The 26,730-nt window shown below is 42.0% G+C and overlaps 1 protein-coding gene across 1 annotated transcript; it reads left to right on the top strand.

The window, feature by feature from the left end:
- Positions 1-1,573: 1,573 nt before the first annotated feature.
- On the top strand, positions 1,574-26,337 carry mtmr3 (myotubularin related protein 3). Its single transcript, XM_029511434.1, has 20 exons — positions 1,574-1,742; positions 3,610-3,683; positions 4,612-4,668; positions 7,441-7,530; positions 8,700-8,816; positions 10,681-10,763; positions 11,917-12,083; positions 12,159-12,255; positions 12,546-12,659; positions 13,464-13,654; positions 13,925-14,056; positions 14,204-14,315; positions 15,058-15,253; positions 17,758-17,943; positions 18,209-18,379; positions 19,100-19,245; positions 19,679-21,158; positions 21,277-21,387; positions 21,547-21,635; positions 25,404-26,337. The coding sequence occupies exons 3-20, from the start codon at positions 4,666-4,668 to the stop codon at positions 25,573-25,575; spliced, it is 3,657 nt and encodes a 1,218-aa protein (XP_029367294.1). The 5' UTR covers positions 1,574-1,742; positions 3,610-3,683; positions 4,612-4,665; the 3' UTR covers positions 25,576-26,337.
- Positions 26,338-26,730: the final 393 nt, after the last annotated feature.

Here is a 26,730-nt window from a genome sequence, read left to right as displayed (position 1 = left end):
TTTGCCTTTACTGTATCGTTGAAGTTGGTAGTAAACACTTGCACATGTCTACATAGTTCAGAGGACTTGTATTATGTAGAGATATATATTACACATTTACAAAAAAATATCTTACATTCTTGGAGCAAAATGTGCTGACTATATTGAAATAGAGTGTACAGATTTAATAAACCAAACCCATTCAAGCCAGTTCTGGTCTGGAAAGCTTGCCCATGTTTTAGACCTTCTCTCAGGGTAGTCTTGCTTTTTAAAGCTTTACTGAAACAGTTGCTCTCATCAGTGGTGGTGACTATGACAAAACATAATGCGGTGTTGGGAATGACTCTGTTATATGTTAAATGGGCAGTGAAAGTTATGGGAATTGCACTTTTCACAGAAAGCAATGCTTTGGTGGAGAGTTGTTGCTGTTTTGTAATTAATTACACATATATGTCAAAGTACAGTGCCGATTGGAACTACCAGGATTAATCTTATGGGTTGCATTTTCAAGATCAGTAAACTGCTTTCTAAAAGTACTGTTCTTATTTTTCTCAGAGCCACAGAAGATTGTTCTCTGGTTATTGTAATACCATTTTTGTGCATATTATGCTGTATGATTAGAAGTGACATTTCTTTATTTGAAATGTCATTGTCTTTAATCGTGACATGGGCATATGATTGAAAATGAAATGTATTTACCTTGACCATTATCTCATTGTGTAAATCTCATTGTTTTGCATGCAAAACCATTCTGGACACATGACAAGGGATAGGCAGCATTTTTGTGTTGTTCTTGCACAGAGACATTGACTGAAGTCTTTTTACATTAGTGAGAGTCCCTTGCATGGTGAGTGATAAATTTGGCTCTCAAAAAGCTATCATGAATCTTGTTAACTCCAAACCCAAAACAACCCAGTATACATAACGTGTTGGTGAATATTTAAATCGGTTATTTTGTGCCACATTGTATGCTGAGAGAAATGTTCTGTGGAAATGTGTGAACTAAAAGGGATGAAGGGCTCACCTGGTTCAGAAAAAAAAAAGCCAAGCTTTCTGTAACAATAGCCCTTCACATGAAATGGTTTTATTTCAGAAATGACATTTGTCACTAAATAATAAGATAATTGGTCACAAAAGAAAATTTTGAATGGTCGTATTTATATTTGTTAATAAAAAGAGATTTCACAATCTTCCACTGAGGCTGTTACAATGAAAATATGTCATTCAGCTGTGAGCAAAGGAAGAGACGTGTAGGTGGGCTTAAATACCTGCCTAAAACCTCACTTGTCAGACTATTAAATGTTAAAGAATGGACAAAAGTATGTCAAGTGTCTTGGAATTGAATTTGCATATGTAAGCCATTATTCAATACATAATTGTTTAAGACCCTGCTGTGTTGTGTTTTTATTACCAAATTAGTGGTGTGCCACATTTACTGACAGCTCAGATGAATACTCTCATTGAATTCAGATATAACAGGAGTTGCACGGTGCAGTGTTTACATGGTCACACCGCGTGGTTGTGAGCCTCTCCCCGCCTGGAGTATCGCTCCGACGCAATGACGTCATAGATCACGTAGGTTGTTGGGCTGGAGAATTCGCTGCGATGGCGACGACGGCTCTGTCCTGGAAGGGGACCTAGTGAAGCTGGCCTCGGCTCGGAAATGACTAATGTTTCTTTGGCCGATATTGACTTGCTGCTCAGTAATTGCAAGGGCTTTGGTTGACTCGTTGGCTTTTTACTTCTCAGCGCCTCTTTGACTGGTGAGTCTGCCGGTCGCGGCCGTTCTACGGTGTGTTTTGACAGAGGCCTCCTTTCTGGGGTCCGCCCTCCATCTCATAACAACAAAAACTGAGAGCTCTGCTAGCCTCACTAGCTAATGTTAGCTAGCCGCTATATTGACTGGCCTGTGTTACAGCTCTTAATGGAAAACGCCGAGTGCCACGCAACTACAATACAGCCACACATTGTTGACAAGTAAATGTTAATGTCCGTTGCTCGCAATCCAAGTATCCACTTCGGGCTAAGCGTTAGCTTGCGAGCATTACTTCACCGATGTCCCATCTTTGGTTGACTGTTCTTTATGACGTTAGATGGCCGCTCAAAAAATCTATCTTAGCGTTATGCATGGGAAGCGAAGAGTTGCAGTAATTGTATGTAGTTTAACTTGTTCTACTTTTCCTATTGCGATCTTTATCGGAAGAGCCTGACATGTTAGCTTCCGACTCTGGTTGGTTTGGGAGGTTTTGTCTTAGTTGTTAACGTGACATTGTGCACCACTTAACACGCTAGCACTCATTAAAACACCAATAGCAAGTGTTTGGGTTTTGGAAAACTTCCTTTGAGTTGCCCCCTTTACGTTTATCGCAGTAACTTGACATATTTTGTCGCAACTTATTTATTTTGAAACTGAAACCGTGCTTCTCTTTTTCAGATGACGGAATCGGATATTGCAGACACGAAATAAGCCGACGTGCATGCTTTTGTACCCTTAACTTTTAGTGCCCTAGTGCGCTTTTGCTACCTGGCCGTCAACGTACTTGATCTACCAGTCAATGCAGTGCATCGACTGTGTCAGCATATGTGGTCGGAAGTTTTCTAGAGTTTAGAGATCGAGCTCATTTGCCCGATGTTATTGCCCCCCTGTGATGCGTGGTGGCTGGTCACGGGGTAGGAGTAATGTTAAGGCTCTAAGGGGCTTAGCCCTCCCTGGGCGACTCTCAATCTAAACTAAGAGCTAAACAGACTAGTAGCCACAGGTCATGAGCCTGGCGCGATAAACAGCTGTGTGTGTGTGGCAGATAGTCTTTATCAGGCTGCATCTGCAGTAAAAATTGGACGCATTTGGCCAGTCTAGTAATGACCTCCATTTCTTGCTTTACACCACTCTCCTGACCAGGCTGTGTTGAGGGCCTTCTCTGTCTGCGGTGCACGGGGATTTTTGTCTTCTTTCAGCCCTTTGGATCTTAAATGTTCTTGAGGAGGTGTGTTCAGCAGCTCATTCACTGGCTTTGTCAGATCACATTTCAGGCTCTGCAAGAGTAGTTGACCTTTACAGCTATTTGTGGGCCTCTGTGATGATAGACCACTTGTTTTGAAGATAGACTATGAGTAGTATTGCTTTCTGGCAACAAGTCTATGAAAATAGTGAAACAATACCCAAACAAATGTTGGTATCTGCTCATTTCTTTTAGTAAATTGCATGTTCACTTCTTTTGCAAGAAATCTGGACTACGCAACACCCATGTGCTGTGAGATCTCTGGATGTGCCATATTTGCCATTTGGGCATCATTGTTGGGAAGTTTGACCGTACCCTACTTTTCAGTGACTGGCATTAACCTCAGAAGTTTGTAGCATGAGTTTGAATTTAAAGATATGCATGGTCTATTTCTAACTGTACTGTTAAGTCCCTCACTGGCTTTTTCGCCATTCCAAAACTCATTTTAAGTGGTATTTCTGTGCTCACATGCAACCCACGGTAACCACCAGCACAGTTATACTTTTGCAGGGGAATCAAAAGAGCTTCTGTCGTTTGAATGTCTCAGTGAAAAAGTCTGCTGTTTCTAAAGTAGACACAAGGTTATAAGGCAGAGCATTTGGTCATTATTCAGTTGTTTGTTTGCCTTCAGTTCCACAGATTTCCATGTCTTACTTGTGAGAGCTTCAAAAAGTACTGCTCATCATTCATCACTGATCGTCTGTGGTAAGTCTGCATCGTGTTACATAACATTATATAACTTTTCATGTGACATTTTTAGGCTTTTGTTGTTTCTTTGACTGCAGGCCATCAGTACCTTTGTCCTGGTTTACTAAATGTAACTTAAGTAAATGTCTGTTCACGTTACTGAAAGCAACAAGCCTGGTTTTCTTTTTCGTACTATTACATCTAGAAATTGTTTGCTATCAAACGTTTTGAACATGTCTGCTTGACCAAGGGCTAATAGTTTCTTGGTTGATCATGGGAAACAGTTATTTTGTTTTCTTACTGTTTGCCCTGTGAAGGAATTTAAAAGGTCCTGATGCTTGCACACAACAAGGGGAGCTACTCCAGCTGTACAACTACTACAATGTTTTTCTCAGTTTCTTGACACTCTTTTCACGTGCAATTAAATAATAAATAAAGGACACACTGCTAACAAATGTATGAAAAAATTATGCTACTTTGGTTCATAATTTAAGATTGTAATTTCATCCCTGGTATATTCAGTAATCTAGTATATGTCACTCAACATTTGCTCTTTTCAGTTGATTTGAGCCAATGATATAAACTTTAAAACTACACGACATTAAGCAAACTAACACTTTTTATAAGATAAAATATTGACCCATTGACATGAACAACTGAACCCTGTGTACTAATTGAATTGGATTTTAAAACCAACAAGAAACAGTTGAACCAACATGAAAACACTGCTGATAATGCAACATTTTGACTGTGTCTGGATCATGGTTTTTGTTTCAGAAAATGTTGCTCCATACCTGGGCACCCACAGTATCTGACCCCAGGCTGGAGATGAAATGTACATTCTAATGTGAAAGTGTTTTAAACACAGTGGCTCATAGATAACAACTACATTTCACATGTTTGCTGTCAAAATTACTTATCAGTTGTCTTTATTCCTCTTGTACAGATTAATCCAGGCCAGAGTACCTTGCTGGGTGACCCACACTCCTTCACAGGGGCCATGGTAAAAACCAATAGCTTTATTTATGCTTGGAGAATAGCCGCTGTCTGGCCTGTGGCCTGAGTGCAGTTTGCAGAACTGGAAACTCTCCATTGATTGTCCCTGTTAATCAGACCTGTTTATCAGGAAGCAGACATTTACACCAGCTGCAACAGAGTCAAAGGTCGTCCAAGGCTGCTGCCTAAGCACAACAGCTTTCAGTTTCAATTGCAGAAATTTGTGTTACATAGTTGCATAATAATCTCTGGTGGACACTGGTGGATCGAATGTTTCCCATTGAAATATGTATTTTACTATTATTATTATTATTATTAATTATTTATTATTATTACTATTATTATTATTTATTATTTTATTTTTTTTTTCTCTTGGCATGCTGCAGTCTGGTGGCTACATTTTGGCTGCCCTCAGCACACACCATCTCCAGCTATGGGAAATGTGTGTATGGGCTTGGCTCCTGCTGAGCCAGCAGGATGCACTGCCACTGTCAATTATCTGCCATCTGTTTTCATTCCGCAGTATTCAGACAGCTTCTAATCAAACACAGGTTATCCATTTATATTGATCTCACAGTCACACATTTTTTCCATTGAGGTAAAATCCCAGACTGTAAGCCCTGTATGTGGCATTTCCCATGGAGAGTCTTGGACAAATCTACTGTGACCTCTAAAGTTCTGTTGCTCACAAACTTTCCATGTTGCAAGTGATAACTTCTTGTAATTAAAAAAATATTACTTTGTACTTTTAGCTGGCAGTATCAAGCTGTAGACTATTCTTTTCAAAGTTTCTATTACAATGCTTATTTCTAGTAAGGACTGCATGTTCTTCAAATTCAGAATTCTTTATTTGCTCAACAGTGGATAAATTGCAATTCTACCAGCAGTGGAGAGTAAAAGACAAAGCAAAGATGGGGTACGAAAGATGTCGGGGTAGATGTAAAAGGAAGGGAAAAGGCCAAAAAGTATTAAGTAGGGGGTGTGGTGAGATCTTGTGCCGCAAGATCTTGCGAGATTAAAACATGACATTTCTTGTCGAGGGTAAAGTAGTTTTACAGAGCATTATTCAGCTGCAACCTATATGGATGCCCCTGCCACTTTAAAGTTGTTTGCTCAGCAGCATGACAACATGCACAGTGCCCTACATCACCACTAGTGCAAGTGTGAGGGGCAGAACCACCATAGCTCTCATTCAGCCATGCCATAGGAAAAATATGGGTAGATGAGACAACACAGACAAATGCTTTTTATTTATTTAAATTTTTTATATAGTTTTTATGTCTTAATTTCCAATTTTGGAAAGGAGCTTGGTTAGATCAAACACAGCTTTGAGAAGAAGTTAGAAACTCTTCCATAATTCACAGTGCTTATATATTGTTCTGTGCTGTACTGTATATACTAATCCATACTTAGAATCACAAGATTAGTTCAAATGTTTCAAAATTCACCTGCATTGATTTGCATTTTATTACTTTAATTTTCCAGTCAGATATTTTGTCTTTGAAGTATTCTTAAAAATTGTTTTAAAATCTCTGTCTCATTCTCGCCAACCCGGTATGCATTGTACCATCTCGTGAGCTGAGTGTTTTGTCACACCGCAAGTAATAAATAACAGGAATAGAGTTAATTTATAGTTGTATGTGGTAGTACAATCTTAAAGAAGGAATGATCTGTGGTAATGGTCCTTCACACTTTTGGCATGGGGCAGTGTACCGCTAAAAGAACTCTGCAGACCACTGAGTCCTGCAGGGGGTGATAATTGATCTTCATCACAGACGAGAGCTGGCTTTCCTGTGCAGTTTGTTCCATCTCAGATGCCGAGATGCTGCCCCCTAGCAGACTGCACTGTGAATGATTGCTGATGCCATTACAGTAAAAGAAAAGTCTTCAGGACTGTTCCATGCACCCTGAAACACCTGAGTCTGCACAGCAGATACAGCCTGCTCTGCACCTTCCTGTATGGAGCTTGGGTGCTATCACCCCAGTCCTGTTGTACAGTTGTTTTGAACACCCAGGTAATTTTAAGATGTCACCATCTTACTTACACCAGCTGGAGGTGGTCTGGTTGGCACCAGTCCACAAAGTCCTGTGTCAGTCCTCTCTTTTTGTTATTCCTGTCTGTGACAAAGTTGCAGATGGTGCAGTCATGGGAGAACATATTCATGATTTACGCAGGCCTACATATTTCAGTCTGTTTGGGAAAGACAAGACACCCACACCAGCCAGCGTAAAAACAGCACTATGGTTGCTTTTAAATAATCTGTCACAATAGGGTTGTCACACTTCTGCTATATCCTAACAATTTGAGAGCTGTTCAAATAGTGTAGTGGCTGGCAGAGAGGAGTGACCCCCACCATCATTAAAAAAAAAAAAAAAAAAACCCACCCAAACAAACTACTGCAGTGGTGGTCTTGAGTAAGGCTATGAAATTCCCAGGTAATCTGCTCTGAACAACTCTGTAGTAAAGCTATGAATGTAGAGGCAGTGCTGTGGGTTGAGTGGTTATGCCATGTAATCATAGTGTCCTGGGTTCCGTTCCAGCTTGGGACCTATGCGCTTTCTCTGTTTCCTTTTGGCCTCTCTGTCAATTACTGATTGAAATGAAAGGCATAAAATAAGTTGTTAATATATATATATATGTGTGTATTAGGAATGGGGAAATAGGTAAGGGAATAGCCTTCCCTGGATAAATATTTCAAAAGCCATATTAAAACTAAAGTATAGATGGTTGTAGTTGTTAAAGGTGACTCAAGTTCTGTAAACAAACTTTTCTCTGCAGGAGGAGGAGGGGCAGCATAGCATGGAGTGCATCCAGGCCAATCAGATCTTCCCCAAGAAGTCCCCTGTCCTGGAGGAGGAAAACATGCAGGTGAAGTTGTTGCTGCTTTCATGGCTTTTCTCATGTCAAAAAAAGCCTCACTTAATCTGACAATTATGTGGAAATACGTGGATCAAACTATTACATAACTATGCTGGCACGCCACTTCACCTCACTTGCAGTTTTTATTGTTTCAGTAGCAAAGTGTCAAGTAACATCAGTATGCCCTGAAATTGGAAAAAAGCTTTCTGTCATTATAAAAAACAGTAAAATCAGGTAAAAATCTTAACCAGCAGACTCATCTGTTGCCTTGGGAAGTTTATAGGTCATCACTTTGTTATAGACAAGTTGGTCATTCCAGTCATCGTCAGTGTTCCTCTTCCCCTATTTGATTACCTGTACCTAGTGCTAACTTATGTTATCAAACAGCTACTTGCTGGCGTTTGAAGTATAAATTGTGAAACTTTGAAAATTTCAATTTCATCTATTAGTGCTGTGTTCTTGAAAAACACAGATTTTTCATTACCCATTCGTTACCCGTTTTCTGAACAGGAGCCTTGATCAAAGAAAACAAATTGGAAAAAGTAGTAAAATTCCTGGGCCCTTTACAAATGGATGCAACAATACCAAAAATTCGGTAATAATACAATATTGAGTCCATGATACGATATTAATCACAATATTTGGGCATTGAAGGAAAACTACTAATAAGAACAATCTTTTTTTTTTCTTTTTTTTTTACCTAATAATAAGTCAAAATATAGAAGAAGAAATATAACAATCAAAATCTAATATCTATCTAAAATAGGTTGGTGTGAAGAATTGGGGGAAAAAAGTGCTGTAGGCATTTATTTGACAGCATGCATTGAGCCATGCCATACCACCATGCTTTTGGCTAGTTTTAGGCTAAATAAAATAATAATTATGAAACATAAAATAATAGAATCAGAGTGTAAACGCAATACTGTTGCAACCCTCTTCACCAGGAGTCTGGAAATGCAAAAAATTCTCGCTAAGGAAAACAAGTGTAGAGTTTACACTGCTGCTGACAAGAGTTAATATCATTTTACCTGAAATGGTTGGCACAAGTTACAAAATAGTAAAAGTGACCATGTTGAGTGAAACAGTGATTTTTTTTACCACATCCAGATGTGTAAACAGCATCTGATCTTTTTGATAGTATAGATAGTTTGAAATGTTTTATCACCTGCTGTTGCTAGGTGCCCTTTCCTGAGCTGCATGGGGAGTTCACAGAGTATGTGGGGAGAGCAGAGGAGGCCATCATCGCTATGTCCAACTACCGCCTACATATCAAGTTCAAAGAGTCTGTTGTCAATGTAAGTATTTTCTAAAAAAAAAAAAAAAGTGAGTGGAGCATTGGCAGTTCTGAGTGACTCTTGACCACCTTGGTTTCTATATTAGTATGCAGTGGTTGCAGTGATTCTATGGGGGTTGCATAATTAGTAACATTAGAGATTTATTTTATTATTGGTGGTCTCCTAACTCTAAAAGAATTTTTTTTTGTTTGACCCCTTTGACTTTAAAGAAAAGCACAAGGTTATTGACACACAGCTACGTTCTTGGAAAAAGAACTCTTTCAGAGAACAGACACTGATTGGAAAGTGAAGTTAAACTTGTATTTTCAAAACTGTATTCTATTAAGTTTATGTCTGGTGACATGCTTCACAGCTGAATCACCTTCACCCAGTGAAATCAACCAGTGGCCTTATATTTTGGGTTGTTATGTGAAGGAGATTTAGATGACCACATGGCACCAACCACACGGATTGATGCTTGCGTCTTTTCTTTTAATATTTCACAGTACATCTGCAAATTCATAATTCTATCTATGAAATGCATCCCTGCAACACCTGCCACCATTATTTTTTATTGAGGGTACCATGCATTTATCATTGTATTACTCATGCTTGTAATGCCAAGTGTGTTGGAGTGTATTTTATTTCAGCAAAGTTCTCATTCGCTACTTGAGTTGAACCAACATTTATCATCCAGGCTGCAGGTCTTAATGTTCAGTTTGAATTTTTTGCTCAGATATCCCCCCCCCCATTTTTTTTTTTTTTTTTTTTGAACATGACTGATACCAGAGCTACAAGGTGCTGGAAACTAGTGAGAGGCTGTTAACCAACAGCTCGGGAATATTGATCGTCACCAGATTAAGGATGTAGAATAGAGTGCAGGAATGAAGTTGCAAGAGCAGAATGCGTGAACATTTACATTTTTGTTGAAATGATAGCCCTGTGTCAGGACGTAGTTCCAAATCGACAGGCGCAATTTTTGATTATCGTTTCCTCTGTTTTGCCTTGAATAGAGTTGTTGTTGTGAGGTGTCTGTAAGTACCCAGCTGAGTTGCATGGTGTGGAGTGATGGAAAATAAATAATTTGTGTGTATAAAATGTTTGTGCCTGTCTGTTACCTAGCTGAGAGAAGTAGACGCTTGTCCATCCTGTTTAACACCAGCTGCTGGATTTAAGTAAATCTGATATAAAATATTTGAGGGAAATCTGTCCACACAAGCTGTCAGCCCTTTAACACATCAAGAACATATCCATCAGGCAGTGGCCTTAATTACCAATGCATTGGCGGCTTGAGCTGCTGATGGCTGAATGTTGATCATGCATGACTGTGGCCTGTGTATGAACAACAGCTTGAGAGACACAGCCCTCTGTACTACTGAAGATTGCCTCAGCTATAGCTTGTTAACAGAGCTTAGTCAAAAGCAGCATAAGTATTTCCTCACAGTATTCAAAATATTCTCTTTAGGTCACAAACACATTACAGTTCTCAACTTTGCATGTAGTTTGCCTCTTATAGATAAGAGTCTAGCGCTAGGCCCAATGGGAAAGGCTCATCAGTGTTTTTATGCTCCTGTTTAAGAAGGTTGTTTTTATTAAAAGGGATGTGATGTGTTATGAAAAAATTATGGAAATACACCTGACCAGTAATCTGCCAATTGTCATTGGTCATACAGGTAAATATTTCAACTAAAATGGGATTTTGCAGCGCATGTGGCTGATTCTTAACATGAAGGAGTTTTACTGTGTTGGTAACCATTCATTTGCTAAATGGATTTTTAGTTGCAGTATGTCACACTGTGTGTACTGACTGCATGGGTTTGGTCAGTGCATTGTCTTCTAAAGTTTGCAAATCAAGTGTTGATATTCCCTGTCCTTCACTTTGCAGGTCCCTCTCCAGCTTATAGAAAGCGTGGAGTGTCGGGATATGTTCCAGCTCCATGTGACCTGTAAGGACTGCAAAGTTGTCAGGTATGTTCTGCACACCACTCCAGAAAGTTGCAGAAAACTTCATTTAACAGTAGATTTAACAATAGACAAAAATCGACAGACAAAAAACCAGAGGCCTGTCTCACAAAGTTGGATTTCAGCCTTCACAGGTAATGTCAGAGTTAACCCTGGGTTTTCAGTTTCACAAAGATGGTTTACTTTCAGTCTTGGTACGTTACCATGGTACCTTACATGGAACACCTAACCTTCCCTGGAGCAGGTTAAATTCAGGTTTAAGAGTTTAACAGGTATATAAAACTACCTGACTACTACTGAAACTACTGACCAATCACTTCTGTTGGAAAATGACCTGCCCATTGATGTGGGTGCTAAAATTGTGAGAGGAGCTCTCAAGAGAGAGAGAAAAGTTTGTGACCGAGTAAACCTGTTTAATTTTCTGGATGAAGTAAGCGGACTTGCTCCAAACTCCGCTTTGCTCCCCTGGGGTGGAAAATAAATAATGAGGTTTAAATTAACCATAACCCAAACAATTGGTCGTATGCAGCAAATCCCGCCCCTTTTATGTGAATGCAAAGTAATCTATATGGTAAAACTCAGGGTACAGTTAGTGAGCTAATATCCGACTTAGTGAGACCATTTATCCGGATTGCGGATGTCTGTGCATGTGAAGCCCGATAACGTAAAAAGATCTCAGGCATGTTAATCCACCTTCATGATACAGGCCCCAGATGCCAGGTACATGTTGACTCTGGCAACATTTATACATGGCAGCAGAGAAAGTCTTTCATTTCAGTGATGCAGACAAGCTGTCAAGCAGGCTTAGGCAGCTTCTTGCTCTTAACCATTTATCAGCTACATTTCATTCCATTCTTGTGAAATGTGTGCTGCACATAAATTATAATTTTTGCTACTTGGACTAAGCATTGTAGAAAATCTTTGTGAAAATCACTCAAATGTAAAATGTGTTTGACATGATTGTACTTTTAGATTTTCTGTACTTTGCTATGGAAATATGTTAATATATGACATGATTTTTGCTTGATTCTAAAGTATTTGTATCATAGAACAGGGTTAGGATGTTCAGTTTGGGTTTCTTCTTGTTGTTCTTGGACTCCCATAATATTAAGTTCTATGTGTGACATAGGCTTTTGTGTTCCCTTTGTTGCGTTTCCAGATGTCAATTCTCCACCTTTGAGCAGTGTCAGGAATGGTTGAAACGACTGAACATGGTGGTTCACCCTCCCACACGCTTGGAGGATCTCTTTTCCTTTGCCTTCCATGCATGGTGCATGGAAGTGTATGCTGGCGAAAAGGAGCAGCACTGCGAGTTGTGCAGACCAGGTACCTTGCTACATCTGTCCCTTACAGCCCACACTGAACCTCTCCGTGCTTATCAGACTTGTCTGCTCTCTGCAGGCGAACATGTCACCTCCTGGTTCAAGAATGAAATGGAAAGGATGGGCTTCGACACCCAAAATGCATGGAGGATATCTGACATCAACAGCAAGTTCAGGTAATATCAGCTTTCACTCAGGACATGAAGACTGCTGCTGTGATGGTTTTTCTCACTCTCACCTTGAAGATGGATCTCTCCTTAGTTGTCATTAGTGTACAAATCTGTTTGTGTGTTAAAGGGTTCTGGTGCTATTGCATATCGCTGACGCTCTGTCCTGAGCAGATGAGGGCTCAGCCCAGGAATAGGTCTCTGTAGACGGAGACTTTTGTTGAGCCATCACGACCCTTGGCACTCCCTTCATTTGTCTCTGTTTAGCTATTGGTCTCTCTGTCTCTCTCTTCTGCCAGACTTTGCCCCAGCTATCCTCAACAGCTTCTTGTGCCAGCTTGGATCACTGACAAGGAGCTGGAAAATGTGGCAGCCTTCCGCTCCTGGAAGAGATTTCCTGCAGTGGTTTATAGGTTGGTTTGTGTTTGTTTTTCCCTAAGCTGAGCTTCGAACCAGAAGGTTAACTTGAAACAAAAATCTTAGTCACGTGGTAAGTGGCATTAGTGTTAGTGAAAGGAATAAAAATGACTTCAGAAAAGGGATATGGAAAGACATTTACTTCAGCCACTAAGACACAACCTAACGATAATACTTAATGTTAATACATAATATTTTCCAGGATGTATCTCTCTTTTGGTCACCACCAAACATGGTTTTGGAGCCTTTGATTATTTGTCATTATTTGTCGAATACTACTCCAATCAGAGACATTTGTGTGTTTTATCTTCAGTGGTTCACAAATGGCTTCTGTAAGCACCTCAAACAACGATTAATGCTTTGCTCCTCTTTTTTTTGTAATGCGCTGAAATAATAAGCTGAGTTAATATTTGATAGACAAGTTTGTCAGCAGCAAATTTAATAATTCTTAAAATTCCTTTGGTCAGTTTTTAAACAAAAATTGGAAGTTTTCATCTTCAGAATATTTGTATAAACTGAAATAAATACTTGTGTTTTGTGATGTTGATTGGACTTGCAAATGGTTTTATATTAGATATGCTCACGAATAAACCAATGACTGACTATCAAGAAAACAAGGGGAAAAAACCCATCAAATTAATGGAGATAATGGAAGTATTATTCACTATGATATAACCCACTACCCTTTACAACTGAAGTCCAGACTATAAATTTTAATATTGCAGCCCGCATAACATACACAGTGATTGTTGTTTCTTGTGCCAACGAACTGATTTTGCTCTGGCTAACCCTTCACATAGGCACGTGAGCACAGGTGCCGTGATTGCCCGCTGTGGTCAGCCAGAGGTCAGTTGGTGGGGCTGGAGGAATGCTGATGATGAGCACCTTGTTCAGTCGATCGCCAAGGCCTGCGCTGTGGACAGCAGCTCCCACAAACACCTCCCCAATGGCTCCTACACCAATGGCTCAGACCTGCCTGACACTGACTTTGGTAAGATCTCACACTCTCACACCCCCTCTCATTGACACTGTAGAAGCCACACACACACACTTTCACAGACTAACACTCACACAGATAGATTTGCATGTGATGATTGTTTCACAATCTCGCATATCACAGCTTGTCTGAAGCGGCAGAATTATACACACCACAGTAACTAACAAGGTTGAAGACTGATAATGTTTTATGCTAATGTTGTTGTTTTTTGTTTTTTTTTTACTTTAATTTCGTACATCTTTAATTTCACTGTGTTTGTGTTAGAATCCTCCATAAGCAACAGCTCAGAGGTAGAGACGTTGGTCATCCAGCCCCACAAGTTGCTTATCCTGGATGCCAGATCCTACGCTGCTGCTGTTGCAAACAGAGCCAAGGGGGGAGGCTGTGAATGTCCTGGTAGGTCCTCTCAGTTTGTTCCCTATTGACAGGCAGAATTGGGTCAATGTGGGTTGTGAGTTCAGTAAATTAGTTCACAACTGCACTAAAATCTGAGTTTAGATTTTTTGCTCTCATTTTTTGTGTTTTGTTTTCCTCCCTTCCCAGAGTACTATCCTAACTGTGAGGTGGTGTTTATGGGCATGGCCAACATCCACTCCATCCGCAAGAGTTTCCAGTCTCTGCGTTTCCTTTGCACTCAGATGCCAGATCCAGCCAAGTAGGTTTTTTTTCTGCCTATTGCAGTGCCTCCAACCTCCCTGAGTGACAAATCCACAGTTTTGCAAGACAAACTATTAAACTTCTAGCTCTCAGGCTATGCCGGAGTAACCAATAGCCACAGCATTTTTTGGCCTTGGTGGTGCATCCATGCCTGGTTTAGAAAGCTCCGCCCAACCCCAAACAGAGGATCTCTTTCCATGTACACACCGAGACTCAATTTCACAAAAGTCTCTGATTAATTCGCTCAAGTTTAACACACCACTGCTCTTCTAATCACTGAAATGTTTAAAGGATCAAATCAGAAAAAAACTAAACAAAACATGTTCCTTGTTCGAGTTGGGTCTCACAGTTCATGTCCATCTACACTCATATTGTTGATTACTTCTATATCCAGTCTATAATGATATCTTCATTTTTCTGGTAGTTGTGAAGTTTTACACCACTACACTAAGTAAGAAATGCTGCTAAGCCTTATGTCATAAGAATAAAATATACAGAGCATAAACTATCACAATCCCCTAATCATTCTGCCACACGCACCACAGGTTGATTGACAAAACGAATGCATTCATACTCGTGAGATAAATATCCTACGAAAATAACAACTGAAACATTGAGATAGCACATATACACAAATTTTGAGTTGGTGCCTGTGCAAAGTTTTGCAGAAGTTATTGATGAGTTTTGCCAACTAGACAAGCATACAAGATGGTCTGATGTTCATGATTTTGGTTTTACAGCTGGCTCTCTGCACTGGAGAGCACCAAATGGCTGCAGCACCTGTCACTGCTACTGAAAGCAGCGCTGCTTGTGGTCAACGCCGTGGATCGAGACCACAGGCCTGTGCTGGTGCACTGCTCTGATGGATGGGACCGCACACCTCAGATTGTTGCTTTGTCCAAATTGCTGTTGGACCCTTACTACCGCACTATTGAGGTACAGAAAAAGTTTCCCCTTCTTTTAGTTCTCTTTTTATACCCATTCATCCATTCATCCTTCTTCTACTGCTTTATCTGGAGCCACATCGCAGGGGCAATAGTCTAAGTAAAGAAGCCCAGGCTTCCCTTTCCCTGGGCACTTCTTCTGGGAGGGGTCTGAATGCTTTCCCAGGCCAGCCGAGAGGTATAGTCCCTCCAGTCTGTCCTTGGTCATCCCATTCGGTTCCTTTTGGTGGGACATACCCAAAACACCTCCCCAGGCAGGTGTCCAGGTGGCATCTGAAACAGATATCTAAGCCACTTCAGCGTGATTTGGAGGAGCTACGGCTCTACTCCCAGCTCCTCCCGGTGACAGAGCACCTCACCCTACCTCTAAGGGAGCATCCTTCCCCCCTGCAAAGGAAAATCATTTCAGCTTCTTGTTTCAGGATCTTACCTTATCCAAAAGGATAAGATCCCACATACAGAGCCAGAGCACCTCAGAATGGTACAGAAGCCCAATGTGCTCTTCCCCTTCAGCAGCACAGAGATTGGAGAAGAGTCGCGTTTGCAAAGCACTCTTCTTGACTATATTCACAACTTTCACAACCGGGTCCATGACATCAGACAGTTCATTGCTCATGTCCTTGGCAACAAATGACTCTCTGAGCAACACGCAGTACGTCCAAATCACCTCTGAAGCCACATCCCTGACAAATTTGCAATTAGGCCACTTATTGCAAATAAGTGTGTTGCACTTTGCACTGTCAGTGCAAAGTGCAACACATTTTGCCCATGAAATGTAATTTTCTTGGAATGCCAGGAGCTGCACGTCCTTTGACACATCCGTTGATTCATCCAGCTGTAATGCAAATGCATCTGACATTCTCAACAGTTGCACCTTCATATCCAATGCCATCTTGTCAATACAGCAAGCAATGGTTGTGTCTGACAATGGAACAATTTTGAGTTTATTAGTGTCAATATCATTCCCATACATTGTTTTACACGTCAGTTGCTGAAGGCAATATTAAATCCTCTCCAAGTGTGTATGGCTGTTTCTTTTGGGCAATCCGAAGAGCAACTTGATAAGAACATTTCAAAGCTAGCTCACCAATTTTGGCTGATTTTATTTATTTATTTATTTATTTCTCCCTTCCATATCAATGTCTGTTGGCCTTGGAGGGATTTGAGACAAGTATTCAATGGGCTTGTCTTTAAAGTGGCTGTGGGTTGTCTCCAAGTGACACTGCAACTTTGATAGCTTCATAGACTTGTTTGACAGCACAGTAGAATAAATGGCACAAATTGGATATTCAGTACCATCTGTCTTCTAATTGTTTGTGTATTTTTGGGTCTTCTCTCTTTTACACTTGCCCTTTGCAGCTGCCTATCTCTCTTTTGCTTATGGTTTTTTATCGTGTTACAAAACTATCCATTTTGTAAAAATATTACAGACGGGCTTGTGATTGGCAAAGCAGCAATAGAGGCGGGTCCTCCTCGTAAGACGGACAGGTGTGAATGAATTGGTGCTCAGCTTGAAAGAGCTCCTGGGCGTTGCTGAATGTGCACACTGCTGACTGAAAGACGTCTTCTGCCTCTATTTATCTGTTCACTACAATTTGTTGGATTCATGTTAATGTGTATGACATTTAAATTTGTGGAAAAAATTGTGCGGGCAATATAAAAAGAAAAGTCTAATCAACCAAAAATTTTGCATCCCTGCTGCAGTACCTTCACAGACCCCCAGTTGAAGACCTCTGCTTTTTGTCATGACTATAGGTGAAGACTGGTACATCAACCACTGGTGCTGATGGATGGATTGATGCTGGCCGCTGCACCAATCCATCTGTCTCTCTCATGCTGCCCCTTTCCATCACTCATGAAGACCCCAAGTCACTTAAAATCCCTTACCTGAGGCAAGGACTGTCCTCCGACCTGTAGTCCAAACCATGGCCTTGGAGTTGGAGGCAATTATTGTCATCCGAACCGCTTCACACTCGGCTGCAAACCATCCCAATATATGCTGGAGGTCCTCGCTCAAAGGAACCTGCCAGACATCATTATCTGCATCCCAGCCCATGGCTGCGCCTAGAAATTATGTCCATAAAGTAGCCCTGCAAGGTTCCAACATATAATAGGGACAGGTTTGACTCACACCAATGTGAATCCAAGCTCTGATCGTACAGAAACTGAACAGCCTTTAGCAGAGGGCTCTGGATCCCATACTCCCCAAGCACCCTCCACAGAATACCACGAAGGACATGATTGAATGCCTCCTCCAAGTCCACGAAACCAGTGTGGACTGGTTGGATGAATACCCATGAACCCTCAAGCACCCTGTACAGAGTGTACAGCTGGTCCAGTGTTCCACAATCTATTTTGTAGTTTTCTAATGCTAATACATGAAGATTGATATTGAAATTGGAAGTTGAAGTTACAGTTTCTATTTTTTCTCTGAAAAGTCTCAACATAATTGGCTTGAAAGTATGACAACATTGTGATGATCATGTGTCTTTACAGGGTTTCCAGGTTTTGGTGGAGACGGAGTGGCTGGACTTTGGCCATAAGTTTGCTGACCGGTGTGGCCATGGAGAAAACTCAGACGATCTGAATGAGCGCTGTCCTGTCTTCCTGCAGTGGCTGGACTGTGTTCACCAGCTGCAGAGGCAGTTTCCATGCTCCTTTGAGTTTAATGAGGCCTTTCTGGTGCGTACTATTGATGGAAATCAAACACAACTGGCAATTACTTACCTAAGGTTAGACACTGAAGAATATTTTCATCCATGGAAAAGGAAATCACATGCTTTTGGATTGAGGTCTATTCAGTTTTTGTTCACAATTTTAAGACGCTGATATGCCTTTACAGTAACGGCATGTAAATGAGTTGTTAAGAAACTCTCATCTGTGGTTTCATTATAATATCTATAATGTCAGTGCAAGCCTTTACATGTCAGCTTTTTTGTCTGTACAGGTCAAACTGGTGCAACACACCTATTCCTGTCTGTTTGGCACCTTCCTCTGTAACAGCGGCAAGGAGAGGGAAGACCGCCATATTCAGGAGAGGACCTGCTCAGTGTGGTCACTGCTAAGACCTGCCAACCGCACGCTGAGGAATATGCTATACTCCTCACACTCTGAGACTGTACGTTCACTGTATTTGAAGCAAGTTAAAAAGCCCCCCAAAAAAACAAACAAACAAACACACACACAAAAAAAAAAAATAAATAGAGGTGACTGAAGGAAGACAGAGGAGGAAATGTCAGTGGAATAAATTCTGATAGCCATATCTCGCCTCCTTAGGCCAGGGATTCCAGTTCCTGCAGGTATGGACAGCAAGGTTTTTAGCTGAACCAAGATGAATCCCCAAGCTATGTGTTTTATAAGTTTCTCTTAGATTTTTATTCTTAATTGAAATGATCTTAATCTTGCATTTATTTAATTGTTGCCCCCCTTCTGATCCTGTCTTTCGGTGTTATAGCCATAACTTTGAATGGGTGTAAAATCTTGCTGCCACCACCACATTCAGATGTCGCTGTTTACTTAAATAATTACATGAGCTGTTACTTTTTTATTTTTTAGACTTAATATATTTGTTCATATTACCTGTAAATTTTTCCTGTCTCCTGGTGACATTCTGTAGCCCCTTTCCACTGACCAAAAAAAAAATAACTAGAAAGGTTACGATCAGCATTCAGATCCAGGTCAAATAACTTGAATATTTATCAGCTGCTCGAATCAAACACCTGGGTGAACCTGCTTATTTTCAGTCCTCCTGCTGCTGTTACGTCTTTCAGACAACACAGGCTAAACACTTTTAGAAGGTTGTTGAAGGCTTAAGTTAAGTTTCCAGCTGTTTTTGCAGGTTCTTCACCCAGTATGTCATGTGCGCAACCTGATGTTGTGGACAGCAGTCTACCTGCCCAGCTCCTCCCCCACCACCCCGTGTGATGACTCTTGTGCCCCCTACCCTGTCCCCGGTGCCAACCCTGAGGATGCACCACTGGGCAGGTGAGCCTGGCACGCTGGCACCAAAGCCCCCCCTCTCTTCCTCTTTCATGTAAGATAAACACAGGTAGAGGACTCCCACACATTGAGAGGCCTGCTTTTTCAACTCATCTGCTTCTATACTTTTGCTCTGCTTGGGCACTCACACTCTCAGATACTTTTTTATGCTCTGCTTATCTTCTGTCTCATGGTAGTGATACCATGATACCAACAGGAAAACATTAACGTTCCAGTTGTTCTTATGTTGATGTAGTTTGATAGCTAGCTCTGAATGCTTCATATTAATTGTTTTTGTGCTGTTGACATGTTATTGATATGTTACCCAAACATTTTTTAATTATCGTGGGCAACTTCAGATACAGTGCCAAACACTTTGAGCCATTGATATGTGGTGAAACACTTCCTTTGAATAAATCTTGCATTGTTTCCTTTTCAGATGCACAAAGACGCGCTCATTTGACAACCTACCCAGTGCATGTGAGCTGGGAAGCTCCCTGGCTCCCAACCGCCGTTCCAGTGACCCGAGCCTGAATGAAAAGTGGCAGGAACACCGGCGTTCTCTGGAGCTTAACATGACAGTAGGGCCGGAGGGAGGGGGGAACCAGGATCAGGAGGTGCTTTCTAATGGAGTTGGGCTCTACCCAGATCAGGTGGACTCTGAGTTAGATGACAGCCTCCAGACTCGGGACTCACACAATGACCTTGGGAAGGGTGCTCTGGTGAACACGGCAGCAGAGCTTTCTGTGGCAATGGGTGTGGCTGAAGGCCAAATGGAGAACATTCTTCGGGAAGCCACAAAGGAGGAGGCAGGAGCAGATCAGAGACAGGGAAGTGCTGCTGTCACCCATGTCATCAACACTGTTAACATAAAGGCGGAGAAAGGAGCAGACAGTGAGGAGTGTGCAAAGGTCAATGAGACAGAGATGCAAAGAAAGGTGTTTTCTAATGGTCACCATCCACAAAATGGTGTAATAGAGCTTGAAGAGCATTGTGGGACTCCACCTCTCCCCATACAAAAGGCAGAAGAGGAAGACCAACAGGGAGCTGTGATCTCTCAGAGACCAGGTGATCAGGACAGTGATAAATCATATGTACAAGAGGAGGCTGTGCATGAACCTGAGGGCTCTAGCTCATGTCAGCTTGAGCAGTCTGCATCCCAAAGAACTATAATTAATGGCTATGCCGATAGGTCATCTGAAGACCAAGGTATGGATGAGACCTGCCTTGAGTCAGCATCTAACCATGGTGTGTCTGAGCTAGGGGAGCAGGTGGACAAGAGGGCCTCCTTGATGGAAAGCTCGACAGAGACTTTAACTGAAGAGTTCTGCGGCAGGTTTGAGGTCCCTGGTAATCTGAGCTGCACACCCTGCAGCGATGGCAGGAACCAGACACCCTCCACCAGAAAGGAGAAAGGGCTTGAGACAGGTGAGCATGGGTTCATTAGAACTTTAAATGGAAGCACCAAACGAGCCTCTGCCAGTGCCTTTCACTCTGTGAGTGCTGACCTCAGCAGAGATGGACTTTGTAATGGTGACAGCTCTGACTGGGAGCCCTGTGGAGGTCCTCACTGGGCTAAAGGGAATGGGGAGCGAGCACCTTTGAGCCGACAGATGTCCCTGGCAAGCAGTAACTCCCTGATCTTCCATCCACGAGTCAGTTGCTCCCAACATCGCTGCTGCCATGCCCTGCTGAGCCGGGCCACTGTCAGCCCAGAGCAACCATCACGCAGTCACCTGGATGATGATGGTCTGACACTGCACAGTGATGCCATCCAGCAGAGGCTAAGGCAGATTGAGGCGGGGCACCAAATGGAAGTGGACACTCTGAAGAAGCAGGTGCAAGAGCTGTGGAGCCGTCTGGAGAATCAGCAGCACACTGGCTCCCACAGGATCAACGGAGACATGGGAGATGAAGTGGTAAGATAGTGACAGACTGACCACAAATCTCTTTACTATAAACCTAAAACTGCTGTTGTTCTAACTTTGGCCACATAGATTCTTAACCCTTGCCAATTCTACGTCTCCCTCAACACAGACCTCAATGACAGACTCAGAGTACAACCTAGACCCCAACTGTTTGTCACGCTGCAGCACAGAGCTCTTCTCAGAGGCAAGCTGGGAGCAGGTGGACAAGCAGGACACTGAGGTGAGCGAGGAGAGTGTGAGAAAGACCAAAACTTTCAAAGCAATGGCTTTGTTTGCTCAGTGAGTTTGGATTTATTGACCACAAATCTCCTGTAATCTCATCAGGATAGTCGTAGTCATAATCGGGAGCTGTGAACTGAAATTGCTCTGTACATTACAGGTCACTCGCTGGTACCCTGATCATTTGGCAGCACAGTGTTATGGCTGTGAGAGCAGGTTCTGGCTTGCTACCAGGAAGCATCACTGCAGGTAAAGACTGTGAAGTGTCAAGCTGCAGAAGCGGCAATCGTCAATCATTGTCAGCGGCCTCTCCCTTTCGTTGTTGAGTCTCACACTAGGCTACTCTGTTCTATATATCTGCGGTAATTTGGTAATTTCAGTTTGTTCCTGCGGTTCATAGGGTTGATACCAAGATGCATTTTAGTGCCTAGTGTAAACAGGGCCTTGTTGTTTTCTCTTTGAAGCATTCATCGGATTATAGATTTCCACAAAGATGTGGGACGTCAGAGACGGAGTTACGAAAATGATCAATATTAAGGCATCAGAGGCTCAGATTGCCTGACTAGGAGGAGTTGGGCAGCACAGATTTCATATTGCAGCTTGATATGGCATGTGTGTATCTGTGTTCAATTTGTGCTACAAGTTTATTGTGTGATTCAAAACCAGTGATGGCAATAGGATGTTAGATTGGTTTCACTACCTCAGTTATGTGGGATAGAGCCTGTCACAAGGATAAATTCTCAAAGACAACTGTGTTGAATAATAATAGATGTCTATTCAAAGTTTCCTGGTAAGCATCAAGCGCTATTTTGGTGAAATCACAAATTGATAAATTTCAATGTTGTGTATTTTATAGGTCCTATCTTATCGTGTCACTGATGCTCTCAACTTATTTTTTGTTTGGAGGTCTGGGATAACTTAAACATCTAGTTTCTCATGTTAATGAGAATGATGTCATATTAGATGTTAATCTAATGTTAAACAGTCTGTGGTTGGCACAGCTGTGGGTCCCAAATGTACAAGCTTGCTTTAACGGGAAATCTCTAAAGCTGTCTTTGTCTCTGTTGATCTTTGTAAAGCTGACACACATCTTTAGCAGGAAGTGTATTTTAGGTTTGCTCCACTGTTCAGGCAGTTCTTATCCATTGTTTGCCGCTCTCCCCTTCTGCAGTGGCAGGGAGCCTATCCAGGAGGTTTGGTGAGATCCAGCTCCCCTGTCCCCCAACCACCACCCCACTCTCCACCATTTTTACCAGACATTGCTCCAGCTTCCTCATTCTAATCCTTATCCCTCCCTCGCTACATGCTGCATCTGGTTTCCCTTCATTGTGTTTTAGCAAATTCTCAGAGATATCGCTCTTCGTTTTTGAGTTGTATTGACTTGAGTGTGTATTCTGCAGGGTCAGTGTGTTTTCACTCAGTGGTTTTTAATGGCTGTGAGTATGGTGCTGTCAGTGGATCAGCTGTGTTTGGCTGTCGGCTGATTCTTAATTTTCCTGAAAAGCTTCAACCTAAAACAAAAACTTTTTCAACCTCAACCCTCTTCTTGCCATAGCACCACATAAGCACTCCGCCCCTCCACCACTGTCAACACACAATCTGGCAGCATGCTGCCCCAACCATCCTGCATCCACCCAACCCTCCCCACTCCCCCCACTCCCCCCCAGCAGCACAGCATGATACTGAAGACCACTCAGTCCACCTACTGCTGGAAGTGGCTGCAAACAGAATGAAGTCAAATTTTTTTTAATTTAGGTTCAGGGTGAGTACAGGCAGGTAGAAGGGACCACTGTGTGTGCAAGTGTGTGAGCATGGCCTTACATCTGAATCTGAGCATGGGTATCTCAAGCTTCCAGTGTAACCTGCCATCTTATTTAGTGATGGTAACCCATATTTAGAGTGGGTTGAATAATCAAGTTACCACTGCTGAGTAGATAAACACCTCAGCTAACACAGCATGTGCTCCAACATCACAACAAAGAGGAACTGTGAACAGTAAGCTAAGTGGAGGTCTCCACGGGTCACACTGGACAACCTACCCAAACCTGATCTCCAGTTCTTCCCCTGCCTCTAAACATCTTACAGGGGAGGAAACAGAGTTGGTATTGTGGAGCTGTGAAGACCTCTGCAAAGCTCAGAATGAACCATTCCGTTCAGACAGTTCCAGAGCTACTTTACTCCTGTTTATCATGTGTCCCCAATGATCCGAACATCCAATGTTGTGCAAGCTTACCTCTTCCTCGCTTCCATGGCCAGGAGGGTGGTTCGGGTGACCCTCACTCATGATACTCTCTCATAGCATTTGTTTCTTCTCTCCTTATGGCAAAATACTGACTCCTGGATTGCCAGACATGCCTGAGATTAAAGCAATTTCCCCCAGTTGGACTTCACAAAGGGAAAACAGGCTTTAAGACAAGCCTGTAAGGACTGAATGTGCCAGGGGTGCTGCCCTGACATCTGACCTATAAAACCTAGCAAACGTGGGGTGAGGCCCAGGAGGCAGCCACATATACTTTTTGAATGGAAACTCCCTCAAAGAGAGCCCCTGAGGTTGCTAAAACCCTGCTGGATTGTGCACACAAAATAGCAGTCGGTTGGAGACCTTTACTAGTACAAGCCATTGCGATAGCTCCCAGTATCCAGTGGGACAGATGCTGTTTAGACACAGGCTTACCCACATGTGGCTTTGCACAAGACACAAAAAGTTGATTGTTCTTTATAAAACTGAATCCTGCCATTATAAATTTTCATTGTATGAACTGAACACAGATTATTCAGGCCCTGATACAGGGGATAAAGAGCTGGTCAGCTCATAAGGGGAGCAGGAGCCTATAACCTCAGTGATAAAGGTAGCGTTATGCTGTAGAATGACCCCCTGAGGAAAACTTTGGACAGGCATGATGCACAGAAATTTCATGGATTTCACCAACACACTTAGCTGTGGCTAAAATTTTTCAGATCTGCCTGTTAAATTGGGGAACAGAAAAGAGAATTGAGCACAGCCAGAAGGTCCAACAATGGAGCTAGTGCTCTGGATGTAAGCAGCTTTCTGCATGCCCCCTTCATGAGGTGACATTTTAAAGGGTGTTGTCCATAAGATGTCCAGTACCAAATAGTATCAATAATCCTGGAATAGAGAATGATAGCTAATGGTGGGAAAGAATTGTGAGAGTCCAGGCAGGCTGGCGCAAAGGAACACAGGTTTTCAATTTTAAAAATAGGGCATTTATTCACCAAAAGTGAAGGAAGCTATAACATAACCAGCACAGTTATCATCAGGCTTCTGTCAAAGAGGTTTTTGAATGCTATTTGGCACCTTGTATATAGGATGAGGGCCCCATTCCCTCCCGACATAGATCACTAGTGCAAACCAATTAGAGCTGGCTTAATGCTATTTCAGCTTCTGATGAGGTCATGCAGGAGGCGTTCCCCGAGTGCGACAAGAAACAAACGCTATGACAGCGGACTAGAATGGAGGCATCAGATTTTATCACCATGTTTCCTAAGTAGAGGTAATAGTGTAGCTGAGTTGGTATTTCAAATCTTAACAGCATATAATTAAAATATATTCTTTTATTATTTAAATGTCAAGTTTTCTTCAGCTAGCATAATTAACTTCCTTTTTTGTGGTTCTACGCTCCAATTCTAATAGTCAGGCACTTTTTGTTGAACATATTTTGGTCCGGTCTGCATATCCACCACTTACTACTCTAGAGTAAACATGTTCCAAATCAAATCATATTTACTTTACATTAGAGTAAATAACACATTTCTCTTGTTTGTCCCACCAAAGCAGTTATTTGTATTTCAAATAAAATCCTATACAGAGACAAACACAAATCAATCAACAATAAACCAAGCTGAGAGGTTTCTGCCGATGGAGAACAGACCTTGGTTTAAATATGATAGAGCTGTGTCTCATGTGAACACAATCTTACAAGGAGACACATGGTAACTGTAGGTGTAAAGAGACTCTGTCTGTGAGTCCAGAAGTGACCCGTCTGTGTCCCCCTGCAGGAACTGTGGGAACGTGTTCTGCGCCAGCTGTTGTGACCAGAAGATCCCAGTGCCAAGCCAGCAGCTGTTTGAGCCCAGCCGTGTCTGTAAGACCTGCCACAGCAACCTCCAGCTCAACTCGGTTCCCCTGGACCTGGAACTAGAGAAACCCATCACAGCCAGCTCCAACTGAAGCTCAGAGGACCAGGACACAAGAGTTAATGTGAGCTGCCAGCTGTGGACACAGACACGCTGCTGAAGAAGGGCGCAGGAGCTACACAGAATGTTCCATGTACTTTATTAGTGTGTGGTACATCTGGAGTTTTAATGTGTATATAGAGAGGTTGAAGTGGTGGCAGAGCTGAATGATGTGTTTGTGAGATGCTGAGTGCTCTGAACAGTGGTTGGCGGGTGTGTGAAAAGAAATTGCAGATTTACCACACAGACGGGTCTGTGGCAGAGATTGGACTACACTACAGAAGGTCAGAGGAGTGAGACCGGACATGTTGGTGTCATGGACCAGGCAGGCAGAGACAGTTGTCTCACTACATCACTAAAGTAGACTCATTGGCTTTGGTCCAGCACATCTACTTTTCTTGCTCATCCACACTTCTCACAAGACTTCTATGCACCATCATACACATCTTTTCTCTGGAGGATGTAAGGCCAAGAGCGATGTAGAGTCTCTCGTGGCAGCCGCTATTAAGAGTCAATTCACCCAAATTACCAAAAAAATAAATAAATAAAAAAAAATCTGATTTCTGATACCATCCCAAAAGAGTGGTCTGGATACGATTGGGGCTGAAAGTAAACCCTGTTTGTGGACTGAGGAGTAATAACCCAGTGCCATCACTGTGACATCATCAGGGTCATTTGTTCCTGAGCACTGTGAAAGAAACTATACAGTAGTTGCAGTGGTAATGTTAAGTAAATTGTGTTTAAAAAAAAAAAAAAAGGATTTCTAATTACCGATTAGCATTGTTTATTTTCTCATCTGATTTCATTCAGTGTTTTGGGTGAACTGAACCTTAAAAGTACAGTGGGCAGAATCTCAACTCATCTTGCTTTTTTTTCTTTTCTTTTTTTTTTTTGTTTGTTTGTTTTGGTGAAATATCTTAGCTTTGCACACAGAATGGCGAAGATGTGTGTGTATATACAGCTTGACATGTAAATACAAAACAAGAAAAGAAATTTGCTGTTTGGCATTTGTGTTTTAAGTGTGTTGAGAGTCAGCCCAGAGTGTATACAAGGAAGAGTGAGGTTTGTTAACAACAATGCGGTGAGAATATTCACATTGTTCCTCCTCCTCTTCAGTACTGACCTTAACTAGAGCGCTGAGTACATTTTT

This window comes from Echeneis naucrates, chromosome 9 (assembly GCF_900963305.1).
Source record: "Echeneis naucrates chromosome 9, fEcheNa1.1, whole genome shotgun sequence".
Taxonomy (NCBI): Eukaryota; Metazoa; Chordata; class Actinopteri; order Carangiformes; family Echeneidae; genus Echeneis; species Echeneis naucrates.
The sequence above is the reverse complement of the archived record's forward strand: the minus strand, read 5'-3'. Positions and strand labels throughout refer to the sequence as shown.

Bases quoted from the DNA above. Each gene is read 5' to 3' on its own strand.
- mtmr3 (XM_029511434.1), top strand. The intron at 17,944-18,208 runs GTGCGTACTATT...TTGTCTGTACAG, and splicing joins AGTTTAATGAGGCCTTTCTG to GTCAAACTGGTGCAACACAC. The intron at 18,380-19,099 runs GTACGTTCACTG...CTGTTTTTGCAG, and splicing joins ACTCCTCACACTCTGAGACT to GTTCTTCACCCAGTATGTCA.